Below are 14,713 nucleotides of genomic sequence, written 5' to 3'. Positions count from 1 at the left end.
TCAGCCGTGAGGGCGTTATAATGTGACGGTCAATCCTACTATTCGTTGGTAAAAGAGCAGCCCAAGAGTTGGCGATGGGTGGTGATGACTAGCTGCTTTCCCTTTAGTCTTACATTACTAAATTAGGGACGACGAGCGCAGATAGCCCTTGAGTAGCTTTGTGCGAAATTCCAAAAACAAACAAACAAAACAAACCTAATGGAAAAGCCCCTTAAGAAGCACAGCGGTATGTATGCGGACATATAGCGCTAAAAATCGAGTTTCGATATCCGTGGTGGGCAGATCACAGATAGTTAATTGTGTAGCTTTGTGCTTAACTTCAAACAAACAAAACTATTTTATGAAAAACACGTTGTGTGAGAAAGAGGTGCGGCCGAGAAAAGGTTGAGCGCGCGACTTAAAGGAATGAGATCACAATTGGCGGCCAAACTGTTCGCTACATTTATAGCATTGATAAGAATTTTACGACAACTTTTCATTCATTAGTTAACCAGACTGCATTTTTGTTCAACTTGTGATGGTTGGTGAAACAAAATATGCGGTCTAGCTAACTAAAGAACGAATATTTTCCATAAAATTATTATCAATACTATAACGCAGCTACCAATTTGGCCACCGATGTTGATTTCATTTCTTTAAGTCTTACGATTAATCCTTTTTTGGCTGCAACTCTTTATACCTACGATGTTTTTGGTTCGACATATTGTAAGTGGTCACTCTATAGTAACCAACATTAGCTTTAGGATCGCAGCTCTATCATTTGGAACAAACCTATATTTTTACAGTACCAATCACATTATTTAAAATATGCTGTGTTAGCTTTCCTCTCGAAAACAGTGTTAATATCTTACTTTACATTACATCTAAATTAACAGTTTCTCATCATCAGCCGCATGCAGTGGGTACAGCCATATCAAGCAAAATTGTTTACGCTAATTGCTGAAGCTAATATCGCGAGACGCTAAGCTCTCTTTAATTAGGAAAATTTTATAAAATGTGTCAACTTCATGCTTAAAAGCTGGCCATCAATAATCTAGTTTGCTTGGTGTAACCCATACGTATGTTTTTACCTTATTACTTTGCTTGTCTAAACGTGCTATCTTTAATCCGAATGAAAAAAACAACTAAAAACCGTTCACTTTTAGATGAAACTGCAGTACTAACTTTAAACCTCGACTTTACGTGACTTTTTGCGTAAGCATGCATAAAAACATTTGGGCCAATTTGAATGGTTTTAGTTGAATAATTTTGTACGTGTAGCTTATATGTAGATCAAATTTGACATTTAATTGCAGTTTGCAAAGATCTGTTATTGTATTAGATATGGAAAAAAATAATAAAAGTTAAGTTTGTTTTTATATCCTATAAATGTTTCGTAATTTTGATGCAAAGAAATAGAAAAAAAACATTCAATCAATTTATAAAACTGGAAATTTTATATATTACGTATTTCTCAATGGATTGCCTTGAAATTTCGTATGTGTAGTAAGAATTCAGTAAAACACAAACACTGAAAATATCTGATAATTTGGATTACCACGTTATGAGTAACTGAAAGGGGAAAATTACTAAGTCTCATTCATGTTAAAAACACACAGCGTTTTGTACAGTTATTTTCGCGGAATGACATACTACAGTGTGTTTTGATTACTATGTTAATGTTATCATGAAAAATAAATGTTTTGATTTTTAAGAAGGAAAAGTTCTTGTGCTTGACTTTATTAAATTAACTAACAATCGCTAATTTTAAATTTTGCCATATAAGGAAAGTACTTTTAAAAATATGTTTACATTTTTTCTTCTTCATATGAGACATCTGCTAAAGCTACAGTCAAGACGAGACTTACAATTAATTTCTTGTAACATCCTTCTCCTTTTTATCCATCTATTATTATTCATTTATTTATCTGTATCTCAACGTGGATATTATTCAAAGAAATAGAGTTTATTCGTTTGTAATTTTGTTTTCTTCTATTAAATAGAAAATTAGCTTTATTTTATGACAGTCTTTAGTGTGTGATAATTATGAATTTGCTAGATTGTACGATTGGATTTTAAAGAAACTTATGCTTTTCTTACTACATAATTAATTAATTGATAATGAAGAAAAAGGCCATTAAACACTGAACTCAAAATTAACAGCATTTTAGTCTTTTTATCTGGCCACTGTACAAACTACACGCATCTGGTGTAAAAGGCCAGTTATCATTTTACCGGAGCGAAAAAAAACAGACCATAGTTTGTAAATCTCTCAGATTGAAGAGGTATGAAGAAATAAATATTGAAAACTCTTACGTTGCCATCATTTAGTGGCTCAAAAGTACTTAATGTTTTTATTTTTGGTCAGTTTTATGTTTTGGTTTTCTTGATGAGAAGAGTTGTGTGAAAGGTGAAAGAGAGCGTGAAAGTTGTTGCAGATTGAGGTTCTGTAAGACATCCAGAAGTAAAATGTGTGTTAGGACTGTATTTGAGTTATCTTTCACTGCGTTGAAAATAACTCTTTTCATTAATCAAACAAAGAAATAAAATGAAATAATGATTATTTAAACCTCTTTTTTTTTATAAAACTCTATTGCATATAACATTTCTTGAAATATATTTGTTCAGAACTACGCTTCCTTACTGCAATGTAACACTTTTTTTATCAGCCTTTTTAAATATATTATAAAATAAAAAGACTTTTGAGAAATTAATTAGGATTCCCAACAGCGTGAAGAGTTTTGATATAAGTTTTGTCCAGTGTATTTGATTTGAAGTGTAGCGGTAAAATAAGCTTAGTTTTCTTTAGTGAGAAAGGTAATAGTTTGTACATGATGAGTTGAAATATTGGTCTTAAGACTGTTTAACATTACATCGAATTGTAAAAAGGGACTTATTTTTGTACTTTACCCATGTGTACAGCATATAGTAATCACTGTTATTTGGAATAATATCGCGAAATCAGGTTTAAAACGTTTTACTTCTATTTAACAATGGGTATTATAGTATTTAAATCACAAATAGTCTAGTTTGTAACAAAGGTAATTTGAACTGTATATTTATAATATAAACATAATTCACTGTGTTGTAATTAAAACATTGTTTCAGATGGTTTAAATATAACGGGATTCAGCTATAGGATATAGAAAGCAATTGTTGTTTGTTGTCTGAAATTTAAAGCTATAAATTTGAAGTACCTTTTCGTATCTCATATGATCTATGATACCTTCCACATTTGTTTGTTCTAAAAAGTTGTTTAGCGGTACGTTTAAGAGCTTATAACACTAAAAATACGGCTCAGATACCAGCAATGGACACAAGACAGATAGCAATGTGGTTAATAACAAACAAACAAATTATGTGTTATTGTATCACTACATATGGTTGTTTAAGTGAATATTTATCTCGTTCAAGTGTATAGATTTCATTGAGAAATTGACTTGTGACGTGTATTTGTTTAATAAAAATGTTTTATCCATTTTCCAAAGACCTGTTATCATCAACTACAAAAGTTTAAATGTATAAAATATAAATATATATGTGTTCAATAATTTGGGGAGGAAGTTTTATTTTTAAATTAAATATATTAGATAACAACCATTTTTCGAACTCGTTTATTATGTTTGCAATGACTAACTTTGTCACGCAATCGGCATGAGTTAAGTTACTTATACATTTATGGAAGAGTTTTCATTGCGTTATATCGTTTGTTTTTAGTGGCAATTTTTTACGAGCTTAATTTCTCTCATTTTCTTTCGAATTTCTCTCTTCTGTCTACCACTTGACTTCCCTGAGCTGTTGGTACCAACCGTCACCATTGATCTGTCAGAAAGGCTGCGTCAGCTGTTCGAGACAAGTGCCGCGTGCAGTAATACCTAAAACTGTTGAGAAAAGATGTTACAGGAGAATTTGGACCTGTTTCAGCCTGTGTAATATTTTCAGTACTTTTCCTCAAAAGTTATAAACTGCAGGAGACCTTTCAGTAAACTGTAAGATTATAAAGCTTTGTTGTCAACCTGAAATCCTTTGTAGTCATGCCAACATGAGATAAAGCTGTACAGGTAACTAAGGTTGGTGTACTTTAATATTATTACTGGTTAAGTATTCGATTTGAGTGAAATTGTGTCTTAGAAACTAAGTTATCCCAAAGTAACTGAACCTAAATAATCGATAACAGACTTCATCAAAACTGTTTAATGTTTCAAAAACACCTGAACGTTACCGGACGTAATAAAATTGTGAGTACCACGTTCTAAATAGAAAGTGATTTTTAAGCGAATTTTGTTCGCAGCAGTTATCAGCTAACGTGGGCACCACGTGTACTAAAGCTACATCACAACTGCTGGCTCTGCAGTTGAGGTAGCGAGAAATATTAGTTTGTTTATTCTGGATCAAAATTGATGTCACAGTTCTTAAGTGCATTTATAATACAAAATGGTTAACTTTTTAACTAAGTGTTATAATGTTACTATCCTATAACGATTTAGTAGGTATAAGTATAAAAATACTTATATCATCAGACTAACTTCAGGCATCGATAAAATGTTATCTCAATTTATACCTTTAAAGGAGAGCCCGGCATGGCCAAGCGTGTAAAGGCGTGCAACTCGTAATCTGAGGGTCACGGGTTCGCATCCCCGTCGAGCCAAACATGCTCGCCCTTTCAGCCGTGGGGGCGTTATAATGGGACAGTCAATCCCACTATTCGTTGGTAAAAGAGTAGCCCAAGAGTTGGTGGTGGGTGGTGATGACTAGCTGCCTTCCCTCTAGTCTTACACTGCTAAATTAGGGACGGCTAGCACAGATAGCCCTTGCGTAGCTTTGTGCGAAATTCAAAAAAAACAAACAAAGCTTTAAAGAAAGTAAGCTAACGCAACAACCACATTTTCAGCTTTCTTGGCGTATACTTTTTTAATTTTCTGTTGTAAAATTGTATCCATTTTATCGAATAAATGTTACACAGAAATGACAACTGTTAGTTCCAAGAGCAGCAATAAGTGTGAAACTGTTTTCTAATATTTGAAGAGCTAGCAGTTATTCATCGACGTTATTCCAATTAAGGTATTAAGCTACAGAGTGTTCTCAGCCATGAGGGTGTTAAAAATAAATTCTAGTTTTTGTTTCTTCTCTCAGGTGGTGTGATATCTCCAATAAAGTTATCAACAGCATACCTTACATTGGGATTGAAATATTAAAATACCTTACTGACACCGACCTAGTAATGGCAGATGAAGATATTGCTGCTGATAGAGTTGTCTCGAAGCGTTACAGGTAATTTTGTAAAATGAATTCAAAATCTTATACAGGTATTATAAATAGCAATCGTTATTTTTATTGAGAGTCGTAATTTCTACCGAAAATTTAAATCGGCACCTAAAATGTATGAGTAAAGACAATTTTGATTTCTGTCGATTTCCTGTTTTTGACAGTGTTAGTACTTGTTTCTGTTTGTTTGTAAATTCTGATTATTTATTCCATTAAAGACTGTGTTGGTTCTGTCCTGGTGGAAAGGTCATATTAATGAAGCTTCAATCACGTTCTGGTGTAAAGACCAGGCTAAAGTGAATGAATGTTTAAGTCCAGTTCTTGTGCAAAGGACAGATTGGAGTTAATGAATATTCTGATCCTGTCCTGGTGCAAAAGTCAAGTTAGAATTAAATAATGTTTCAGTCTAGTTCTGGTGTCATTTGTACTGAACTGCTCCTACTTTGTTTGTTAACGTTTCATTCTCTTGATGCCTTCTTTAGGTCAGTGTTTCATCTATTACTTTGTCTCTGTTACATGTATAATTGCAAAGAGTCAGTTTTGCCTATTTCAACTGCAATTAATTTTTTTACAACAGCGAAATCTAGTTGATCTTTTCTGCGCAGATCTTCTCCCAACATTGTGCAAAGTGTCACGTAATATTTACCAGAAATAAAGTGAAATATAAAATTAATAGTGAAAAGAGACTTTTGTGTACTAAAGTAGATAACATTTTAACAGTTTATTAATATAGTGTAATAAAATATTGTTCTTTGATGGTTAGGTGGAGAAAATAACTCGTAAGTGGTAGTGAATCTCTTATTGGTCACGGAAAGCCTTCTTGTAATACTTTTTGTAAAGTCATTGTATTTTCTCTGTCATGGGATTTTACATCAGAAGTGTAGACAGAGCTCTTGTTTGAGTCCTGATAAATTTTAATAATACTTTCATAGATAATCTTGCTTCATTAATTTGGGGTTTTAACTATTTAACTAAATATGTATGTAAAGTAAATTATTGGCTATAATAACTGCCTCATTCAAAAAATGGGTAATACGTTGTCTCGTTGATCTGCGGAAGTGAAACAGCAGGTGTCTCATGGATAATTATCTACCTAAAATAATAGTATCGTTAGCTATGATAACGTCTTTAGCCCATAGAAACACTGTAAAAAGTATACTAATTGAAATCGTATATTTTGTCCGGAACATAGTTGTATGGATAAACTTGTGAAAGTGCGTCATATTAAAAGCGTTATTTTCAGGACATTAATTGTAAAACTGTATTTAAATATTGGAAACTAAAAATTATAATGCGTGTGTTTAATGTGTACTAAGTCATACAGAAACGATTGGCAGTGTTATTAAATATTTAGAAAAACATTAGATATGGTAAAAATTTTCAGCAGTAAGTTAAATGTGTTAGTAACACTGTCATTTTCAGAAATATAATTAAATGAAAAGTAAGATGAGACGTTGTGAAACTTGCATACTGTCCTTTGGAAGTATAGAAATACCTTTGTAAAATGTATGCAATTAAATGTAAGTTGAAATCTGTATACAACCCTTAGTAACATTGACACCCTTTGTAAAACACAAATAATACAAATAAATATATAAATAAAAACAAAAACACAAGTAAGACATATATGTAGCCCTACAGGTCTTTCAGTCATTGTAAATCGTATGTAATTATTTAATTATAAAGCGAAATTGAAAACACATCGTTATGAAATTAAATTATTAGTTTTAACACTTTGTTATTATAATGTCATGTTGATATAAGTTATACGATGCGCCCTCTCTTTTCACTTTGTCGAACTATGACGTCATCATCTCTGGTGACATCTTACACGGCACCAGCGCTCTCTGGTGATACCTTGCTTCTGATAACAAAATTGTCTCATCCCCATTGCCTGAGATCGACACACTTGTGTTGCCCATTGGCGCCGTGGATGGAAATCCCCAGTTTAACTACTTATGTTAAATATAGGGTTGCTAATTATATATAAAAACACAAAAATTTTGTAAAAATACCATTAACATTGTAATGAATACTATTAAATGCCAAAATATCATAAATATCGTAATAAGTGGCAGTAATCACCAAAAATACCATAAATATTGTAATTAATAGCTGTAGTCAACAAAGATATATATATTGTAATAAAGCCCACTAACCTCCAATATCCAAATATTGTAATGAATCTTATTAATCACCACAAATAGTGTAATTAATGCACTAATCACCAAAAGTACCATTAGTATTGTAATTGATCCCACTGATCAATTTTGTAATCCTTTGTATATTATCTATACGATATGAGTGATTTCACGTAATTTTTTTTGGGCGTTTCATTACATTGGTTGTTAAAACACGCAAAAAGATAAAATTTCTCAGTATTATACAATATGTAGAACTAAACTGAGTTAAAACAAGCCCATAATTTTAGAATTAAAAGAAATTAGTTAAAATCTTTGTACATAATAATAACAATAACAACGACAAAAGTTTCAGTTGCTTTTATTTCCTAATGAAAGCAGGAGAAATATGCATATTTTCGTGTTTGTATTTGGATGATGAAAGGATTTAAAATTCCTGAAGTGTTTTATTTCATATTTTTCTGTTAGTCATTTTTTAATACAGTTGTTGAGAAATGCATACATATGATAAAGATAGCAACTGTATTATCCTTAGTTTGTTGATGTTTTGTAATGTTAATTGATGTCAGTTTATTTCTAAATTTGGGCACAAAGATGTAAGCATTTATGTGCGTTTCTTCTTCCTTCATTAACATAAGGAACTATGAGCTACAATTATGCAAAAATGAGTATTGTTTTGCTTTCTTGCACCATGTGCAATATTAGTCTTAAGGAGAGTTCAAACTTGCTATAATTATGCATCACGATAAATTGTTATCCCAGATGATATTCTGGTAGACTAATCTTCAAAGGGCTGCTCAGTTTGTTTGATGATAGGAGAAGCTAGAATTTGTTGCATTAACTTGGCTTCTCACGACTCTGATCATATGCATTTTCTTTATAAAGATTTAAATAAAACTTAATTTAACTTGATAGTTCCCAGGTGAGACAGCTGTAACTTTTACGGACTTACAACACTGACAACCGGAATTCAATTACCCGCAGTAGACAGCGCAGATAGTCCAAAGTGGCTTTGCTCTGAAACGAATTAACACACAAATTAGCTTTATAAATTTTGTTATTTCCACAGTTTAGCATAGACTGTGCTAAAACATAAAATTATATATGTGTAAGTATTTCTAATAAAATGTTTTGTTTATTCAGTTGGGTGATTTACACTAACGTATGTGTTTAATTTTTTCTTTTTATAATTTTTGAGATTTGTTTGTTTGTTTGTTTTTGAATTTCGCACAAAGCTACTCAAGGGCTATCTGTGCTAGCCGTCCCTAATTTAGCAGTGTAAGACTAGAGGGAAGGCAGCTAGTCATCACCACCCACCGCCAACTCTTGGGCTACTTTTTTACCAACGAATAGTGGGATTGACCGTCACAGTATAACGCCCCACGGCTGAAAGGGAGAGCATGTTTGGTGCGACGGGGATGCGAACCCGCGACCCTCAGATTACGAGTCTTAACACGCTTGGCCATGCCGGGCCAATTTTTGAGATAATGTATAATTTGTTAAATTCGCGAGTATTTCTTACATTATCCAATGACTTCAATAAACGAAAAAAATAACAGTTTAATCCACAAATTAAGTAAATTTATATTTCATTAAACCGATTAAATTTGTTTTGTTGCAAATACCTGCTAAGAAATCGCATATGTATAAGGGAATAAATTTAGATTTAAATAACTTTAATAAATTAAACGTAATATATTTCTTTGTTTCAATGGTATATATTACATATACTTCCACAAGGACCCTGGAAGTGTTCTGTTTTACGAGTAAATAAAATCAAAATTAAAAGTAACGAATACTTTTATTTCGACTTTTAAAGTTCACGTCATTCTGTGTTGTAGCCTTTAGAGTCTATAATCCTTCTCGTGATTTATGGCATGTGCACGTTTTACTGACATCACTACAGTACATATTGCAACGTTAAGCTTCCCTTCTTTGACGTCATTTTAGTGTTTACTGACTGATTGACAGACAACATTCTAATGCACATTGGTGCAAGTGGTTAAAACAGATTACTCTTTCAGAGAAGTTACAATACCGGCTAATGTAGAATTCTGAACAATTATTACACGGTATTTTATAAAAGACGTCGGTGTTGTACAATTTTATATAATTTCTATTTGATAATGATTTTAGTTTAGGACTGAATTTTGGGTGAATTTTAAGTTATTAGGAATTTTCTGTTTAATGACAAGTTTTTTTCTAAGTGTTGATTACTATGAACTGATATCAAGGATAAATAGTAAGCTGCCGTGTAATATTTTGTTTTTGTTTAGTGTTAATTTTATTTGTGAGTTGAGTTTGGTTCTTTTTGTTGTTGTTCTGGTAGTTGTGTGAAATTTCTCGACAATGGCTAGTGGAAATTTGTTGGTGCGAATGAAGGAATGCTTTATAGAGCTGAATTCTTCGTCTGTATAGTCAGTAGAGCAAAGCCTTAAAATGTTTCTTTACTGTATTGATTTTTGTTTGGATTCATGGGTGGAATTGCAGGGGATGTGGTTGTCTGTATGAGGGAATTTTCAATGAATTTTGGTTTTGAACTATTTGTTATATTCGTATTCAAAGGTGAATTTAAGGTTAACATGAATAGAGTTACATGTGCAAAAAAACTTGTATGTGTTCCGTTGAGGTGAAACCAGGAAAAGTGTACCAGCATTGGGGAGGATAAAGTGCGGACTATATGTCTTTGGTTTCGATCAGGATTATAAATATGTTGGCGATAACAGGTGAAACAGGGTTGCTCATGCTTAAACCATATCTATGAAGAAAGTTTTTTATTGAAAATGAAGTTTGTTGTTGTGAATTCTAAGACGGAAACAAAAATATATTGAAAATATGAATTAAAGGATTGGGGTCATTACGATAGGGATCAAGTACAAGTTTCTTTCACGGAAGCTTTGGTGAAAAGCGACACAACGTTTGGTAATGTTAGGTCATATCACCTTCTAAATATAGTTTTACAGCTCTCAAGGTGTTATGTCTGCAAAGCTGCAACTCATACCTCCATTGAACCTATCACAGCCTGGTAGTTAAGGCGCTTGACTCTAAATCTACGAATCGAGAATCCCCGTCCTCAAACATGCTTGCCATTTCAGCCATGGTAGCATTATAAATGACGGTCAATCTCACTATTCTCTAGTGAAAGAGTAGCTCAAAGGTTGGCGATGGGTGGTATTAACTTAAATATCTATAGTCTATCACTTCTAAATTAGGGTGGCTAGCGCAGCCAGCTCCCATATTGCTTTGCACGAAATTCAAAACCAAACCATACTATTAAATTATGGCATATTTGTTTAATATAGGTCATTATGTAAAAGTTCGTTTCTTTTCTTCCACCTGCTGGCGGGGACTGGCATTGCAAAGCATCAGTTGGGTATCACACTTCTATTACTAAGTAATACTGTCTGTGAAGCAGTAGTTAGCAGTGCACAATCTCTGGGCCCGGCATGGCCAGTTGGTTAGAGCGCTTGACTCGTAATATGAAGGTTGCGAGTTCAAATCTCCGTCGCACCAAACATACTCGCCCTTTCAGCCATGGGGCCTTTATAATGTTCCAATCAATCCCACTATTCGTTGGTAAAAGAGTAACCCAAAAGTTAGTGGTGGGTGGTGATGACTATCTACTTTCCCTCTTGTCTTACACTGCTAAATTAGAGACTACTAGCGCAGAAAGCCCTCGTGTAGCTTTGCATGAACTTCAAAACAAACAAATTTCGGTCTATGTAGCCTTGTAAGGGTCAGAGTTGGCATAACTGAGTTTTAGCTGCGTAATAGATTCTGGCTTCACTGTCCACGGTTGGACTAGATTATACAACTGCTTCTCATTAGTAATTTCATGTCTTTCAAATTTCGGCCAGCATGTATCCCCCTCTGACATTGTTTTATATACTTAAAGTAGACAGCTGAAGCACTGTATAGAGGTTTCCCCAGATCATCATTTTACGACAAGCTCTGGGCATCAGTCTAGCCTGCTGGAATGATATTGCGTCATGGATCTTAAATGGATAATATCAGGTGATGGTAGAATAAATGGGAATGGATCATGTAGTATCTCCTATACCTACAGAAAGTTTAATTCCTAAGTTATCAAATGGGGGGTTCCGTAATTTATACCTGCTACGCATTATAATTTATTTCGGACGCATCTCCTGTTTATTATATTACTTATGTTAACGTATTACGATTTCAAATAAACAAAAATTTTAATTTATAAGTTAATTGAATGTCAATATACATCAAATATGTGATATTTTTCAACAAGATTGATACACAATTTTCTTTCTTAACACAAATATATTTTAATATACAAAAAACAACAACAATACAATTTGTAATAACGGTTAATACTAATAGTTATTAGAAATAATTATTTATGTAGAAAAATGTTACAAACTCGTAAACAGTATTCAGTCTTCCATCTTGTCTGGAACTGAATATTTTATCGACTGTCCAGATCCACGACGAGCAGATCAATTTTATGCTGATGTACAGATACACCTCACTTGACGGAAATGCTATCTAGCTCTTATTCTTGTTTGATATAACGCAATTTACAATCTTACTTTCACAGAGGAAGATAGATGTCTAATGTCCTGGTAGAAATACTAATTCTCGAACGTAATTCCCTGAAGTTAAACGGCTTATAATTTTCGAAATCTATAAACGTTCCTCCTGGTAAAATTCTGTAGTTTTCCCGATTAATAAGCGTTAATTACAGTTATAACTTCTGACGCTTGTAGTATATTGACTACAGCTGAACAACAATATTCTGTAGGTGTGTCGATTTATAAACTTTAAGCGAAATTCTAGAAAGCTCACTTGTCCCAACAATAATCGAAGATACACTGGTGCTTTTGTGAAACATATATTGTTAATTATTACTCATGAGAATCTTCTGCAAATCTAGAGAACAGGCGGGACTTTTGCAATGCACATTTTACAATATAAGTTACACACATTTCTAAACATATACTACATTGAAATAAATATAGATATTAAAATAATATTAAATCCGTTACATACTTTAAGACTTAAGTTACATGTAAGTTATTTAGGGGCTAAAATATGACTTCAGGATGTGAATAGAAATTATTGGAATATTATAGATTACACAATGTAACACACATTTTGTTCCTGGATAGTATGTGGTATTTCTTAATTGCTTATGTTGTTAAAGTACAGAAAATGGCCATTATTTCCTTGAAACTTTGCTTTCGTGACCTGGATAATGAAATTTAGAAAGTAACCTATTTTCTATTTAAAAACGGACAAATTTGCACATTTTCATTTACATAAGGTCTGAATAAAACAACATATGAATCAAGATTTACATGTATATATACTAAAGTTATTCAAAAATGTTTAGAAGTGAGTATTTTTTCGAGATTTGCGAGTGTAATGTAAATCACTTTCACGTATCAGCCCCCAAATATAGTCTCCCATCATGTTTTTGTTATACGTTCCCAGGTAACAAAAGCAAAGTTCGCAGAGACAAATAGGTCTTTTCCATTCACTTTAGGCATAAGCAATTGGAAAATAACACTTTCTGCCCAGGAACAAGAAAAATTAAAAGTTTTGTTACATGGTGTTATAAGTATTTGATTTTCATAACATAGGTCAACTGCTGCCATAACTGACCACAGGTATAATTGTTTTAAATTGTAGGTGCTTAGAAAAACATATAGGATGAGCATACAGGTAATATGGATTCAAAGTTTCAACTTTGATTATAAGCTAAGCGCCTAAACTATCAGGTCATGCTCTGTCAAGTTTTGAATATGTATTAATTACGAAAACTGATAAGGGAAGTAGTGTGGACGTTTTAAATAAAATTATGCAATTAAAGTCAAAGGTATCCGAAATGATTATACTAAACTTATGATGTTAGATACAGATCCAAAAACAGAGAGAGTAAATCACAAATATACTTATTAAAATTTAGAAGTTAATTTATTGGCAAATAATTAATGTCGTACATTAAGGAGTTGCTATGAGGTCAACATAGCCCAATCACCTGCAAATTTTTTTTTCCTATGCCACCATGAAAAAATTTGGGTAGAAAAATGTCTAGTTCAGTTTAAGTCAGTCGATTATAGAAAATATGTAGATGATGATGATTTAGACTACAGAGAGCTTTAGCATGTTAAAAGTTTAGTAAACCACTTTAATAGTACCTTCAACGTTAAATACCAAAACGTCTACAAATCTTCATTTTCAGATCTATTTATTCAAAACAGTAAGGGAAAGTTTCTATAACGAGTTGACTACAGATTTATGTTTCAGTTTTGATAATTATATACCATTGCCTTTTAATAATTCCTTAACAGGAATTGTGTTTGTTTGTTTTTTTGAAATTTCGCACAAAGCTACTCGAGGGCTATCTGTGCTAGCCGTCCCTAATTTAGCAGTGTAAGACTAGAGGGAAGGCAGCTTGTCATTACCACCCACCGCCAACTCTTGGGCTACTCTTTTACCAACGAATAGTGGGATTGACCGTCACATTATAACGCCCCTACAGCTGAAAGGGCGATCATATTTGGCGCGACTGAGATGCGAACCCGCGACCCTCGGATTACGAGTCGCACGCCTTAACACGCTTGGTCATGCCGGGCCAACAGGAATTGTGAATCAAGTGATTCATACGTGTTTAAGTACGACGGTCCTTTCTGTACAATTCTTTTCAATTGGCCTGGCATGGCCAGGTGGTTAGGGCACTCGACTCACAAACTTGGGGTCACAGGTTCGAATCTCCATCACACCAAACATGCTCGCCCTTTTAGCCGTGGGGGCATTGTAATGTTTCGGTCAATCCCACTATTCGTTGGTAAAATGAGTTGACTATTGGTGGTGATGACTAGCTGCTTTCCCTTTAGTTTTACATTGCTAAATTAAGATTGCTAGCGCAGGTAGCCCTCTTGTAGTTTTGCGCGTAATTCAGCAACAAACAAAAAACACTTAATATGTAAAAAAACAAAATTAATTTTATTCAATTATATACTGGGAAACAGGCGATTGTGATTAGAAATCATTTAAGTAAGCTAGCCCATCAAACTTATCTTCAAATGGAGGTGGGATGTATGTTTAAGTCTACATATGTATATCACAGTATTTTTTCAAATATAAAGATCGAATATCTGCCTACAAAACTTTTATTGTGGTATAAAAATACTCTTAATATAAGTTAGGCCATATACATTCCAACACTAGGCGTTTAAGAGCACGTTAATTTTAGATCTACGTCATATTCAAGTATTAAGAGGCATGTACAGTACAAGTATAATGAGCCAATAAATACAGGACAGTTTGAAATCGCTGGTAGGTTAATAATG

At 33.2% G+C, this 14,713-nt stretch overlaps 1 protein-coding gene across 1 annotated transcript in view; it reads left to right on the top strand.

Annotated features, from left to right (window-relative positions):
* Positions 1 to 3,812: 3,812 nt before the first annotated feature.
* Positions 3,813 to 14,713, top strand: part of LOC143252876 (oxysterol-binding protein-related protein 2-like) — a 108,962-nt gene continuing 98,061 nt past the window's right edge. Inside the window, exons 1-2 of the mRNA XM_076505676.1 lie at positions 3,813 to 4,049; positions 5,113 to 5,250. Of these exons, the coding sequence (XP_076361791.1) occupies positions 5,201 to 5,250 (50 nt within the window). The 5' untranslated portion in view covers positions 3,813 to 4,049; positions 5,113 to 5,200. The remainder of the gene's footprint in view (positions 4,050 to 5,112; positions 5,251 to 14,713) is intronic.

The sequence above is a fragment of the Tachypleus tridentatus genome, chromosome 6 (genome assembly GCF_004210375.1).
Source record: "Tachypleus tridentatus isolate NWPU-2018 chromosome 6, ASM421037v1, whole genome shotgun sequence".
Classification (NCBI taxonomy): Eukaryota; Metazoa; Arthropoda; class Merostomata; order Xiphosura; family Limulidae; genus Tachypleus; species Tachypleus tridentatus.
Note: the sequence above shows the minus strand (reverse complement) of the source record. Positions and strands in the feature narration are given on the sequence as shown.